Raw genomic sequence first — 14,704 nt, 5'->3', positions numbered from 1 at the left:
CCAAGGCATCCGAGATTGCTTGTCTTGGTTGCCCCCCCCCTCTGAAAGGCTCTGATATATGTTATTATGGCCGCAAAACAATATTTTTTGTTAGTATTAAGTATCTGCTTCATTCTTTACTCCAATCAGAAAAACTTAGTTTTTTAAAAAGTTTCATAAAAAGCTTATTCCCAAATATAGTTCAGAATTAGTCTGGCAGACATCGCAATGTGTATGTCAAAACGCTGAGGAAAAATTCAGACGGGAAACGTGCCCTCCTAAAAGCGCATTTCGTCACACCCACATCAGCAACTAAAAAAGGTCACAGTAGCTTTTGCCATTTTCCGTTTGAAGGGGATAATAACTTTTATAGTACTGTTTTTTTTGCTAGATTGGTTAAACCATCAATGATATTTTTGTGGATTTTCAGACAAGGATATCTGGACCGTGCTTCCTGTTTTGTCCTTCATTGTAGAGATTATAAATAAAAGAAATTTAAGTGTATATCTCCTAATATAAAACGTACGTTAAATTTAGAAGTGGCAGCTAGTGATGATTGCATTTTCCTTTAATAAAAAAAAGCTCTGGAAATCATATTAGCATTCCGTATAGTGAGAATCTTCCATTTACCAAAATAGGCCCAGTCTAATGAAGAAATTAAGCGAAAAGCGTACTCCTTGAAAAAGATTTGTTGCCTTTAAACCTGTATGAATTATATTTTCAGGCTCACAGCAAAGAAATATATACAATTAAATGGTCTCCTACAGGTCCTGGAACAAATAACCCGAACATGAATCTGCTTCTGGCGTCAGCGTCTTTTGATTCAACTGTCCGTCTATGGGACGTCGAGAAGGGCTCCTGCATCCACACTTTAACAAAGCACACTGAACCAGTGAGTCTATCTCTTACCATTCTCGACATAATCTAGACCTGATTTAACCCTCACTGTATTTCCCCCTAAGTTCCAAATTATCATTTCATGTTTAAATAAAGAAAAATCCCCTGTTTATAATTGTGGCAATTCTTGATTCTAGCTTACTATAACTTGGATCAAATTTTATCTTTTATTTGCAAAAAAGAAGATAAACATTTTAGCGGCCGTTTCATACACACTTCGTATGTTGAAATCAAGATTATGCAAGGAATGACAATTTGCATTTTAGGAAAGATACAATAGTTGCAATTATAGGGAAGTTAAAATTATATCTTCCTTACAATAGAAGTCGAAAGTAAGTGAGGTTTTTTGTGTAACATATCAGAATAAAAATGCTAGCCCGATTTCCAGGGGGAAATCTATTTCCCTTGAGATGATTGTGACAATCGATTTAGTTTAATTTTTTTATATGACACTGATTTCTATAAATGTTTTTTCCTTTTGAATTTCATTCTTTTCATATGTTTAGAAAGTCTATTGACAAATAAATTTTTAGGAACATTGATTAGTAATATTTTAGAAGTAATTACTGTAGTTTTCAATTAATCATAAATTACAGTTTATCTTTTAGGGTGGGAGGGCATCCTCTTGTTAATCACGATATTTTATGCTCGCTTTAGGTCTTAGGTCATTATTTATTGTAATTTCTGTTCGTTGTTTGTCTGGTTCCTTCATCATGGTTGCAACACTAGCTGCAGCCGAGTAAAGAGTGAACCATGGCCCATTGTATCTGAATCTTGAAAAGACGTATTTGTATTGATTGCCTAGAGACAATTTTTAAGAATTGACGCTAATTCAAAAATATATTCTGACCGAAACTCAACCGAACAGTATTCTGACAGTATTCAGGATTTCTAACATGATTTCTAACTATTTCTAACTATGCTAACTATTTCTAACATACCTTATGATTTCTAACAACGAACATAACTTATGATTTCTAACTATTGTCCTAGCTATTCTAGTTTCTAACTAATGATTTCTAACTATTTCTAATATAACTTATGATTTATATAACTTATGATTTCTAACAACAAACATAAATTATGATTTCTAACAGGATTTCTAACTATTTCTAACTATTGTTATAACTATTCTAGTTTTTAACTAATGATTTTTAACTATTTCTGACATAACTTATGATTTCTAACAAAAAACATAAATTATGATTTCTAACAGAATTTCTAACTATTGTTCTAACTATTCTAGTTTCTAACTATTTCCAACATAACTTATGATTTCTAACAACGAAAATAACTTATGATTTGTAACAGGATTTCTAACTATTGTTGTAAAGAATTCTGAAAGAACGTGAAACCCCTAGAAACGTGATGTTCAAGCGGTAACCAGCAGAACGCGGGAATGCTGTGTAGTCTCTATTGGTAGGATCTTGAACTTCTTGGTTAAAATGAGGTCCGTGCGAGAGTACCAGTCTAGTGTGCAGAAAATCATGGGTCCAAGTTCCATCGACGGTAGATTGCTCTTATAGATCTGGTGAAAACAAAAATTCTAAAGTGGAAAAGTTAAGTGGAAAAAGGATGTGTACAATTGAAATTGCCATTATTGAAAACCCGCAATGCCCATGCCCATGATGTTTGCAGTTACCCATGTTGAAAAGGAAATCGTTTTTGGCATGATTGTCACTAACGTGTCTCCTCTCCTTCCCCCTGGGTTACCGTGTAGAATGGTAATCGTAGGTAGGTGAATAATAGCTTACACGAAAAGTAATTTTAATTGCCATGTGTTTTTGGTAAATTTACACTCATAGCACGACGTTTGAGCGTTATATGGTGTCGAAAAGTTCCACTTTTGTGTGCCATTTTTGGAATGGAGTGGATAAGAAGACTGGAAAGTACACTAATAAAACTGCTATTGATGGACAATTCTAACCAGATATTTACACTCTCCAATCTTGGACAAGAAAGAAAATCACATTTTTGCATGTGTAATACTTGGTTTATTCTTTTTTATCTCGGTTCATCTTATAAAACAGATGGTTGTAGACAGAAAATTGAGAGATAGTCAATTTATTGAAAGGAATATAAACTTGATCAGATCTCTTCTGAACGTCGTAGGGACGAATAAGAATTCATATGAAAGCCAATCTTTGAGAGCCGTATGATATCTAAAATGCCTCTTTTGGATGGTATTTCACGAATGGAAAGGGTTCGAAAGCTGACTCGTCCCCATTATGAAAGGTATTATTCAGAAGAATAGCTGAAATAAATGTAAGCACGATTGAATACATAAACGAACCAGGCTTTACCATATGATACAAAAACTTGATATTAACCTTATCTTGAAACAATGAGACAGATCTGCAAATTAAGAAAGTAGAGCGTTCACTTAGCCTGCGAGTGGTTTTTGGCACGAAATTTTCGATCACCACTTTTTTCTCAATGAGAAGAGTTTGGAGTCTAAGTGCTGAATGCAGGTACATATGGGTAAAAAAATAATTTAATTCATTTGGATTGAGGTGTAATGCACTTTTTCATCAGTAAAGAATTTAAGTAATCGTTTTAACGGTCCAATCAAAAAGATATTACTGTCCTTTGCTGTCGCATTAATCAGTGCGTATCAATTTCATTACTTTATTTTCGTACCATATTTTCCCAAGCTATTCAGCTTGTTCCTTATTCCTGGGTAGAAAAAGAGCGTCTTTGTAAAACCGGACTAACTAATGCTAAATTTCTAAACCGCACTGACTATGCAAGACGAAATGAAAAGAATTGCAATTGACTGAATGCACGTAATTTGTATTTTAGTGATTTTTTTTTATTTCGAGCTTTTTTCATTTCTCATGACATAAAAACCATCATAACCATGATTACTGAAAAGAACAAATAAATGTGGATTGACATTTTAGTATTATACTGGTATTCATTCCTGAAACTCTCAACAATTTTGAATTTATTACAGTCATAAAAGAGAAAACGTTTAAAATGTATTTTGTTTTCAGTAAAGTGCAAATTATAGAAGATGTTGGTCCTACTCCTCTTTGTGGTAGTTTCTGATCGTTTTAATTTTGACTTGATTTATTGTAATTTTTGTTCGTTTTGGATTCATCTACTTATTGAGTTATTTATGGTCGTTTTGCGGTTGAAATGTTATTTGACTTTACTTCTGCTGATCTTTGGTTTAACACAGCTCTGCTTTTCTTGGAAAGCTTGTTTTGTCGAATTTTTTTTTTATACTAATTTCTGCTGTTTTTTAATTGAAATAACCCTTTTCATTCGTTAAGAAAAGTTTGAATCCAAAGAATACTTTGGATTTTTTTGTTTTTTCTCTAAGAATCCAGGTTTTGGCTTACTGTTTATATGCTGGACAAAATTGTTCAATGATCCTTAATAATAGTTGTAGAATAGTGCTTTTGATGGATAGCTACCGGAATAATATTCAAATAGATAGGTTGAAAATCTGCATAAAATTTGGGGTTCTATAGGACTGAGGGAATTCTAACCCCCTATCATGTTAGAACCTTGAGTATAGACAAATATTAAACAACCATCCTCCTCCACATGTCCTGAAAGTTTCAACCTAGTTCCCTTAATCTTTGCTGAAATAGCGCAGACACACCCTATTGACAACCATAGATGCACATAGTGTGTTTCGATTTAGTTCAATTCTCACTCAACATGACCTGATAGTTCTCCTTCCATTTGCCGCTCCTAAAACATCACAGATGTGTCTTTGATAAAATTGGATGCATATTGTATCTTTTGATTTAGTTAAAAATCCCCGCAACATGCTCTGGAGTTTCAACGTAATACCTTTAGTTTTTCCTGGGATATTGCGCAGACGCCCTTTTGAGAATCTAGATACACATGGTTTCTTCTGATTTAGTTTTACATTCCTCTCAACTTTTCCGGAAAGTGTAAACTTAATAACCCATCCCATTCCAGATATCCATCTGTGCCATTTTTACAACCTGAATGCACTTAAACTCTTTTGATTTAATTAAATAATAATAGTAATAGTAGCAGTCATAAGTACTCGCAGTTGCAGTTACAAGTAGTCACAGTCATTGTGGCAAGTATATGTTCTGATTTAGTTCAACATCTACCTCAAAATGCACTGAAAGTGTCAACTTATTAATTTAAGCCGTTCCTGAGATATTGCTGATACGCACTTTTGAAAAACTGCAAGCACATAGTGTGTTTTGGTTTAGTTCAACTTTGCCCTCACCATTCCATGGAAGTTTTACCTTAATATCCTTACCCTTAGAAATAGTATGAGTCATAGTGGTAGTTGTATTTGTAGTTGTAGGAGCAGTTGTAGTGATAGTAGTAGCGGTAGCTGAAGTAGCAATAGTAGTATTAACCTAATAATTTTTAGATAGTTCAACTCCCCCTCCACATGCTATGATAGTTTCAACTTAATGTTCTAAGCATATCCTAAAATATTCATGATATGCCCTTTTGATAGCCTACATGCATACAGTGTGTTTTGATTTAATTCAACATCCCCTCAACATTCCCTGAAGAATAGTAATACTAGTAATAGTAGTAGCAGTATTATTGTCAAGGACGCATTCATGGGGGTTAGGGGTTTGACCCCCCACTGAAATTTTTATCCAACTCTACAAACTGTAATGGAAATGCAAATAAACAAATTTTGATACACTTTAAAAAATTTTGTTTACCCTCCCCCCCCCCCCTCGAACAAAATCCTGGAGACGGGCTTGATTAATATGCACACAGTACCTTTTGGTTAGTTAAACATCCCCCTCAAAATTCATTCAGTTTTTCAACTTAATACCCTAAGCTGTTCCCATGCTATTGACGATACTCCCTTTTGACAACCTGCATGCACATAGTGTGTTTTGATTCAGTTCAATATCCCTTACCCCCAAACATTCTCTGAATGTTGCAACTATATGTCACAACCTTGTCCTAGGGGCTGTGGGGGTAATATCCTCCCCAGAGGCGTAGTTATTGAACCTTTCAATTATGCTGGACAAAATGGATATTAACAAAATTTGATCGGATGTCTTTGGCGAGGAACTTCGGAAATTTGTATCGCAACTTGGAGTTCCCCGTATTATAAACATAAATAACTGGGTTTCTAAGAGTTTATATTCTGGTTTTACAGTTCCTCATTTCGTGCATTACTAATGTGTGCATCTATAGTTTAAAGTCTGTATTACCAGCTATTGATATTACCACTGGTTAAACCAAAAAAATATATATATATATATATATATATATATATATATATATATATATATATATATATATATATATATATATAATATATATATATATATATATATATATATATATATATATATATATATATATATATATATATATATATATATATATATATATATATATATATATATATATATATATATATATATATATATATATATATATATATATATATATATATATATATATATATATATATATATATATATATATATATATACATATATATATATATATATGTTTGTATACTGATTAAGGACATTTTGGTTATAAATTTTTTTTTTTTTGCTTGAGGTTTTAAGAGAAATTATAAATTGTGTAATGAAAGTTATTGATACCGTGGCTGACAACGGAATATTGACAGCCTTATAGACTAATCTGCTATTTTTGCAGGCTGCTCGTGATGACTATTCAGCCCCTATGTTCTTCTTTTTTCTTTCTACATGGGTTTTATGCTATTTTTTTTTTGTAAAGCTCTAGTTATGCATAATCCCACCGATATAGGGAAACGTTAGTTGTCAGTTTTTTAGTGGCAATTTTAAAGACATATTTTGCATAGACTTGGAAGCGATAATTTTGCTTCAATTTTAAACTTATTTCCATCAGAGAAATTGCGTTTTTTTTTGTATTCCATAGCAAGTTCGGTTCCTTCTGAGTTTGACTACATTATATTTGAGGGCGGTTGGGTCCTCCCCACCTTAACACCAAAGTTTACTCCTATCCCCAAGACTTACAGACCACATGTCTTACGAAAGAGCAACAGACTGAAGGCTTTTTTTCTCAGTGTCTATATAATGGAAAGGCTTCTGAATGCGCATTTGCTATAAATAATAATATTTTAAATTTTAGTGTTTTGAAAGGCAATTGATAAATAAACGCTTGCAATTATTAACTGGGTATATTTGCTTAATTCAAAAATGATTTCAGTGATGCATTAGTAGGCCTATAGTGTTTGTTGAGTGTTTTATGCTAACTTAGCACAAAAAGCATTTTTTCGGGGGGGGGAGGGGGAATGCTTCAAATACACGATTAACTACATGTGTTTTAAGCTTTGGAGCTGGTATTTACTTCTTTCATTTAATTTAATTAAAAGACAAACTCCAACTTTTGAACTAAGCAGCATGTGGTTATATTTTTCAAGTGACAAGATAGATAGTTGAAGCAAAACATATTAGGTAGGGAAGGAGCTTCAGTCTTGCCCCCCCTCCCTGAAAAAATTAACTTCGCCATCCCAAAGGTCTTATATAAGTTTTTTTTCAGGTGTACAGTGTAGCCTTTTCTCCTGATGGGAAGTTTTTGGCATCTGGTAGTTTTGATAAATGTGTGCATATTTGGTCTACACAAAGTGGACAGCTACTTCATTCTTATAAAGGTACAGGAGGTATATTTGAAGTGTGCTGGAATTCAAGAGGAGATAAAGTAGGGGCCAGTGCTTCAGATGGTAGTGTATTTGTCCTGGATCTCAGGAAATAAACTTTAGTTAATGGTGATTTGTTTCATCGATCCATGAACTCTTTTAATTTGACTTCTTGATTTCTTACTTTTTGAACTGAATAAATTGTATTTTTTAAGATATTTATTGATAGCAGTATTCTACAAGCAGCATTAAAAAATGCAAAGGTAATTGAATTGTGCAGGGTGTCTTGAAAGTCAATGTGTCCAACAATTACGACTAAATTCAGTGTCTCTTATAGGCTACACGTGTTAGTAACATTTTCATTTTGAAATTCGGGACCGATATTGAAAAGGAGAAAAACTAATTTGATTTTTTTTTAGCAGCCTACCTTCCACCAATTTACACCACTGGCTACTAGCCTGTGATAGTTAGCAAACCCTACAAGGGGGGGGGTGATCCTGATGGAACTTATGCTACCAAAATCAGCACATCAAATAACCCTACAGCAGGAGTGTAACCCGCAATCTACAAAAATGTGAAATTCCACATTTTTCTTCTAGCGCTGATCGTATAAAAACAATAGTCCAAAAAACTCGCTTTCTTTCTCTTTGCCTCTCTATATCTTTTATTTTCTCTTAGCTTGCCACTTCAATACAGAAGCTTGAGACACTCTGTCAGGGCCTTATCCAGAATTTTTTTCGGGGGAGGGGGGTTACTGAAGTTGTTTTTTTTTTTGGGGGGGGGGGTTTAAAAAAAAAAAAACTTTAAAAAACGCATCAAAAATTCGTTTATATTCTTTTTGTTATGTTTTTACGAGTCGGACAGGCATTTCGGAGGGGAGGGGGTCCAAACTCCCTATCCCCTCCCCGGATACGGCCTTGCACTCTGTATTAAGCAGAAACAACTTTCATTGATACCGGTACTTGAGGTTAATATTTCCTGTGAAAAACGTGATGTTACAACAAGACTACAGCAGTACATTGCACTGCAGTACATGACAAGATACTTATATAGTTGGATTCATAAACTACTGGCATATCTATTCAGCAAGTCTGATTTATGGTATTACTCCCACGTTTTCTTAGAGAATGATCTAAACTTGCTCAAAAATAAGTTTCACATTCTCAATCTGGAAAAAAAGGCGCAAATTTTAATAATGGGATAGTGCCACTTTCTATTTTCTGACTCTAGTTTCTGAACCTATTTTATCATTCGCGTGAAACATGATACCTATTAAAAAACCCACATCCACCATGGGAAAGGTACGTTTGGCTAAAATTTCGAATGCTTATATCCCAATATACAGGCATTAAATTACGGTATCCTTTATTGCTCAAACAATATCGTTTTCGGCGTTTCTCTTTGTAATAATCATTCTATAAACAAACTTATTTTTTCTAGGCAGAGCAGTAGCGCTTCCTAAAAAAGGGCTAAGTGACGTAATGTATATTTTATTTTCACCAAGGCACTTAGTATGAAAGAGTTGTGGAAGGGCTCACTTCATTGGAAATTGAAGCTTCTAGTACTCATTTATAATAATCATAAGTGATTGTAGGCTAATCTAACCCCCACACCCTTTTACTTCCAAACCCATCCGATTAAAATTTTGTGTTAACCACTAAAATATTTACGAGCGAGGGGTAGAGGAGAGGGCAGCTCGCATATATACGGAATAATCTCTCCGTTTTTTTTGTCATGCCGAGAAATCCCCCCAGGGAAAATTTTCGTGCGAAAATCCCCCTCACAAAAAATTCCTCCTGTGGAAGATTCTGCGGGAATTGAAATACACTCTTTTAGGCATTTAACAACAATAGCATTTCGATATCAGATCGAGTTGAAACAGACGTATTATAAGATATAACAATTTATTGCACTCGGGAAAGGATGATGTTGGACAAGCGAGTATTTACAATTATATAGTTTTTAGGCTCTTTAGCTTTATAACTGTCAAACTTTGAAACTGTATGGCAAAGCAAATCGGGGCTAATAGCATGCCACTTTAAGAAAGGATTTTTTAACATAAATGCTTTAAAAACATAATTTTTCTGATATTTCTAAATCTGTAAAATTCTTCATCAAGGGGCCTAATTATCTTGATGAAAATTACATTATTGGCATATCAGAGAATTCCATGGTATAGTTGTTAAATCCCTATTTACAAAAACATGGACTATTGCTCCTTTTTTCGAGAAGAAAATCACTATTTGCTTTGTTTCTACTTGCTTGTTTCTACTTTGTTTCTACTTTGTTCACTTGTTTATTTGCTTTTTTCTACTTGCGTGAACGTATCTAGCCAATAATCCTAGAAAATCAAAGAACACTCATCCTAATGGAAATTAACCTTTCAGAAGCTGAAAAGTGCGTCACAGTAGAGAGACGTTTTCTCCCATTTCATGGCACAAAACTTCAAATTCGCTACAAAGAGGGCAACTATATCAGGGTCTGCCTGATGCAGAGCGATTATGAGATTTTAAACTGATTTAAAATTATCGAAAACTTGTATATTGAGCTTACTATTTTCAGATGCAGCAATCCCACGTGATCGCACCCTTTGCTCCGAAGAAATCATTTAGTCAGTATGAATTAGGTTAATATAGACATTTAGTTTATAAAGTTCCATTAACTAATTTGAATTACTTAATTTAATAGAAATTATGCATAGCAATGTACATTGCACATCAGCTACTATGTAGGAGGGCTAGTAGGTCATTCTCTAGGTATAGGAGGAGGGTGTGACTGATCCTTAAAGAAAATTATCAACAAATTTTCCCACTCCCCATGAGCCTTCAAATAAATATAAACGAGGCTCTGGGTGGGGAGTAGAGATTGTTCTTTAATCTATCTTCAATTGAACTAAGCCTGAATATAGTGCAGCAGTGTGATAGCTTTTCTCTTATTGCTAAAAATATCTTTGTAGCATTAAAAATTAAATCCATTAATTGTTTTTTATATATTAAACGTTTTTTATTATTTTTTATTATTATTATTTTTTATTATAATTGTTTGTTATTAAACGGTTGGAACTGTAGCTAAAGACTGACTCGTACTAATAGTAACCAAAACTCAATGGATTTTTAGTTGCAGTATCTGGACTCATAGAAGTAGTTTTTTATAGCAATCGTAAATATATAAAACTCGTCGAGTTTAATGATACCCACCAAAAGCTACGAGCCTGAGAAAATTTATCTCGTTTTCAAAGAAAAAGGTGAAGGACATCCTTCAAAGAGCAGGTGATTTAGATAGAAATTACACCATCGAAATTGGCTAACCGGAGAACTCTGTTGTAGAGGTTTATAGCCAATAAAATGTGAACTTTTTTATTAGTAATTTTAAAGCTGCTCATTAAAAGCTACTAGCTCATGAAAATTTTCATAATTTTTGAAACTTCAATTAAACTTAATTATTATTCCTTGAATTTCAAAACAAATGTTTTATTTCCGAATTAAATGTGCAGATTCGTTGTTATCCTGAATTCTAATGCTGAATTAACTTTGTATTAATTAAATATTTGCTATTTTTGGAACAAAATTTTATCCTAACGCGTCTTAATGTTCATTTTTAGTGAGATTAAAAAATAAATGAATAAGCTTTTCAGCTGAAAGTATGGACCAGCTTTAAAACAAAGTGAGCAGAAATTATTCCGTATATGAGGAAGGCTACCCCTTCCTCAAAACTCTGTCTTTACGCTAAAATCTTAAGACATTTTCAAATAGTTCTCATTCAAATTCAACAGCTCTTTTTTCGAGCAATCTTTCTTAAAAAATCGTGGCCAAAAGTCAAACCTTAGCGTAAAGAGCGAGGCTTGAGGAAGAGGTACCCCTCTCATATACGGAACAATTTCTGCTGGTTATAAGTTTTAATGTTGCTTGTTGATTTCAGTTGATAAACTTGTTTCTTTTATTTAATTTTTGACCATTTTCAAATCATCCAAGGAAATCCCCTTCCCTCCCTCCGTGTAAAATTCCCACCGGAAACTCCCTCAAGTTAAATTCTCCCCGTGAAAAATAGATCCCCCTAAAGAAAACTTCCGTATATTTCCAATACTATAACATACAATAACAAATACTATATGTGGACAATGGGCAATTTGCATAGCCTACAGCCCTTCCATGTGGCTGTGAGGAGTCTTGTCATTCCCAAAGACATAGTTATCGGACCTCTCAACTATGCTGAATCAAACGAATATCTCAAAATTTCGATGAGATGTCTTGGTAGAAAAAAGGCCATGGCAGAGGGACTAGTTACCCTCCAATATTTTTGGTCACAACTTCTTCAATACGAAGTGCCTTGGTGAAAAAAAAAAACAACAAATAAATAAAAAATAAATTGCGCCCATTTCACGTTTTACTTATGCAGCGATATTATGCTGCCTGTGATAGTTTTAGTATTCGTTAATATTAGGAGTGCTTTTGAGGTATTCTTCAGTTTTTCTACCTAAGAAATAAGATTGGGCTGCAACTTAATGTTGCACAAAATTTGAATATTCAGTCGAAGTTTTTGAACAGCAATAGTTATGTACACTAAATCTTCAAATTTTTTTTTTTATAGAATTTCATATGAACGGGCAGAGGAATTGTTATTCATATATGTTATTCATAGCAGTTGAAAAACTGCGTAAACTTTCGTCTACTATTGGGGCTTCAGCCATGCTGACCCTTATCGTTTAGACACCCTTTAATATACAAGTTTTCTATTCCAGCATTTGAATAAAATAAATTTTTCATATCAATTTTCAATATAACCAAAATTTAACATTTCGATAGCGTCAAAGTAGGACGTTACGAATCAATACAACCAGCCTTGTTTCTTTAGTTTTTTTAATGCAGGTTTCCGTTGGGTCCCTAGATTTTGGATGGGGTGTCAATAGGGCCTGACATTTTAGAGCAGATCAGCGCACCAGAAATGAGATTCTTCACGGTAAGAATCAGTACAACCACATTTTTATTCCAAAATTTATCATCCTCGTTAAGGTCTCCTTTGTTCCGTCTATCTACTCTAAATTCAACCGATTTGAGAAAAGCAATGTTTAGCCCATTTTGAGGTTTTATGTTATAATACGACCCATATTTTTCTTTTTTGGGCACTTTACGATTTTCAGAAGCAGACGAGGGGCTGGTAGGACATCAACAGTCAATGGATACAAGAAGTCATCTTTATATTTCCAACACCATTCCTCGGCTTTAAGTTCAGGATCAGGATCTCCACTCCTTACCTGAACTTGGTAGAAAACCCTGTAACTGTGGAATTTAGCCGCATTGGAAGTTGGTGGTAACTGTTCTGGGTGGACGAACGTGCTAGCAGTAGCCACCTTCTTTTTTAAAACTTCCCTGTGGAGTTCATTCAGATTTTCCCCTTTTGATGAGCCATATATCATGAGCAGAGCGTCTTCTTCAGCAACCCTTACTTCCTCCTTCGAAGCTGACGTCAGCATGAAAACTGCAGCCGATGTACTAAAATCGGCATGTGTCATTAGCTTCTTCAAAGGAAGGCCTTTTCCTATACTGTGAATCCGTGAAGTAGAGTCACAACCTAAGATGACGCGAGCAAAAAGAATCACATAGCATGTCTCTTGGCCCATCTTCTCTTCCAATTAGTGAATATCCCATATTCGGGGAGCTTTGTTCGACTTTAGCCATGTGAAAAGAATAGTTTCTTGCTTGATAGGTCACCATGATAACACAATAGAACCAAAAGATCAGTATCATCTCCAATGACGACAGTGTCGTAATACCGGAAGAATCAACAGCAGCTCGAACAATTGGGATATCTGCATCACTAGGTACCTGGACTACGACGGAGCCCTTGATCGGAGATAAACAGCCTCTGCGCAGATAAACCTGGACTTTTATTTTTTGCAAGATAAAAACTCATTCTTTTTTATATTCAATTGTATTTATGCTCTAAGAGAAGATCTCACGACCGATTATGCGAATTTTCGAGAATTTGGTCATAGCTATTATAATTACTCCGTCGTCATATCTTTCTAAAACAAAAGCGGCAGGTGAATATTTTTGGGTCACATAAGTAGCATAATGGTCAAGGATTTCGGAGCATCGTTCGTTTTTGGCCCATGGAATTCTGTGCAGAGGAGCTCCACCGGTCGATGATATATCGAATGCCTTTGGGAAGGGGAGTAGAGCGCTCAAGTTTGCATAAGCCTGTGCTATAGCCTTGGCAAACTCTGGCTTGTTTGAAGGCCGGAACACACAAGAACTGTCAAAAATTGATGCCGGTTAAGAATACAGTTGTTGTTGAAATTCCTCAGATTCTTTGAGTTGATTCTGTTTGCTATCGTGATGAACCTCTAAAAAGGAGAGTGGGGTCCAGTCTTTTGCAATCTTCATCTGGATTCTACTTTGTAGTAATTTGAATTGCCTGTCGTTTTTGTCGAAACACAAAATCAGCAACCAGCTTTTCAGACAAGGAGTCAATGATTTTTAGCCCTAAATCTCTAGCAGAATCAACGTTGGCAGATTCGTAGGCTGTCAGACCGTTGGTGATGTTTCTTAGTTGAAAATCCCCATTAAATGGTGATCCATTTTGTAGGAAATCGATAACGATCTGGGTGTCTTTACAGTCTCTAAGCTGCCTCGGCTCGGACGTTTCCTTATGTTGTTCCCTAGTTTCATAGAAAGCCATCAGAAGATTTAGTGCAGAGCAGACTGGTCGAGACAGAACCCATAAAGACCTTTGAACCTCTGTCATACCACTACCATCGGCAAGGTTACCAGCTGTTTTGAGACAACGCATGAGCTCTTGTTCAATAACAAGATCCGTGGATAGCCCAGCCCAGAATCTGTCAGAACGTTGAATGACATGCATCCTATTCTGGAAGGATTGATAAACGGCTTGATGGGTTTCTTGGAGCTTGACCATTCGCTGGCTGTAACGCTGGCAGGTGTTTGTGTAATTGTTATGCCCAGATGCCGCCAGATAAGTTAGCATGTCAGAGGTGGATTTTAGGTGGAGATACATGACCCATATCGGTCGGCTCTTAAGAAATTTCGCAGTACGGATACCATAGTACTGGAACCACAGTTTTGAGGTTCTGTACTGGAGCAGTTCCAATCTCTTCCTATCGATAAAAGTGCATATTGATGAATATGAAACGGATTTTCTAGTAGACATTACATCAAGTTAATTTGATTTTTGGGCTCAGCTCATCATTTTATGTCAGAATAG

The 14,704-nt window shown here is 34.9% G+C and overlaps 1 protein-coding gene across 1 annotated transcript in view; it reads left to right on the top strand.

Annotated features, from left to right (window-relative positions):
• ebi (transducin beta like ebi) overlaps positions 1-7,710 on the top strand; it is a 43,532-nt gene extending 35,822 nt beyond the window's left edge. Inside the window, exons 7-8 of the mRNA XM_089101712.1 lie at positions 704-871; positions 7,387-7,710. Coding sequence (XP_088957838.1) covers positions 704-871; positions 7,387-7,599 — 381 coding nt within the window. The 3' untranslated portion in view covers positions 7,600-7,710. The remainder of the gene's footprint in view (positions 1-703; positions 872-7,386) is intronic.
• Positions 7,711-14,704: the final 6,994 nt, after the last annotated feature.

The sequence above is a fragment of the Artemia sp. Qi Xiang Cuo genome, chromosome 15 (assembly GCF_049724085.1).
Source record: "Artemia sp. Qi Xiang Cuo chromosome 15, ASM4972408v1, whole genome shotgun sequence".
NCBI classification, from domain to species: Eukaryota; Metazoa; Arthropoda; class Branchiopoda; order Anostraca; family Artemiidae; genus Artemia; species Artemia sp. Qi Xiang Cuo.
This window is presented reverse-complemented; position numbering and strand designations above follow the sequence as displayed.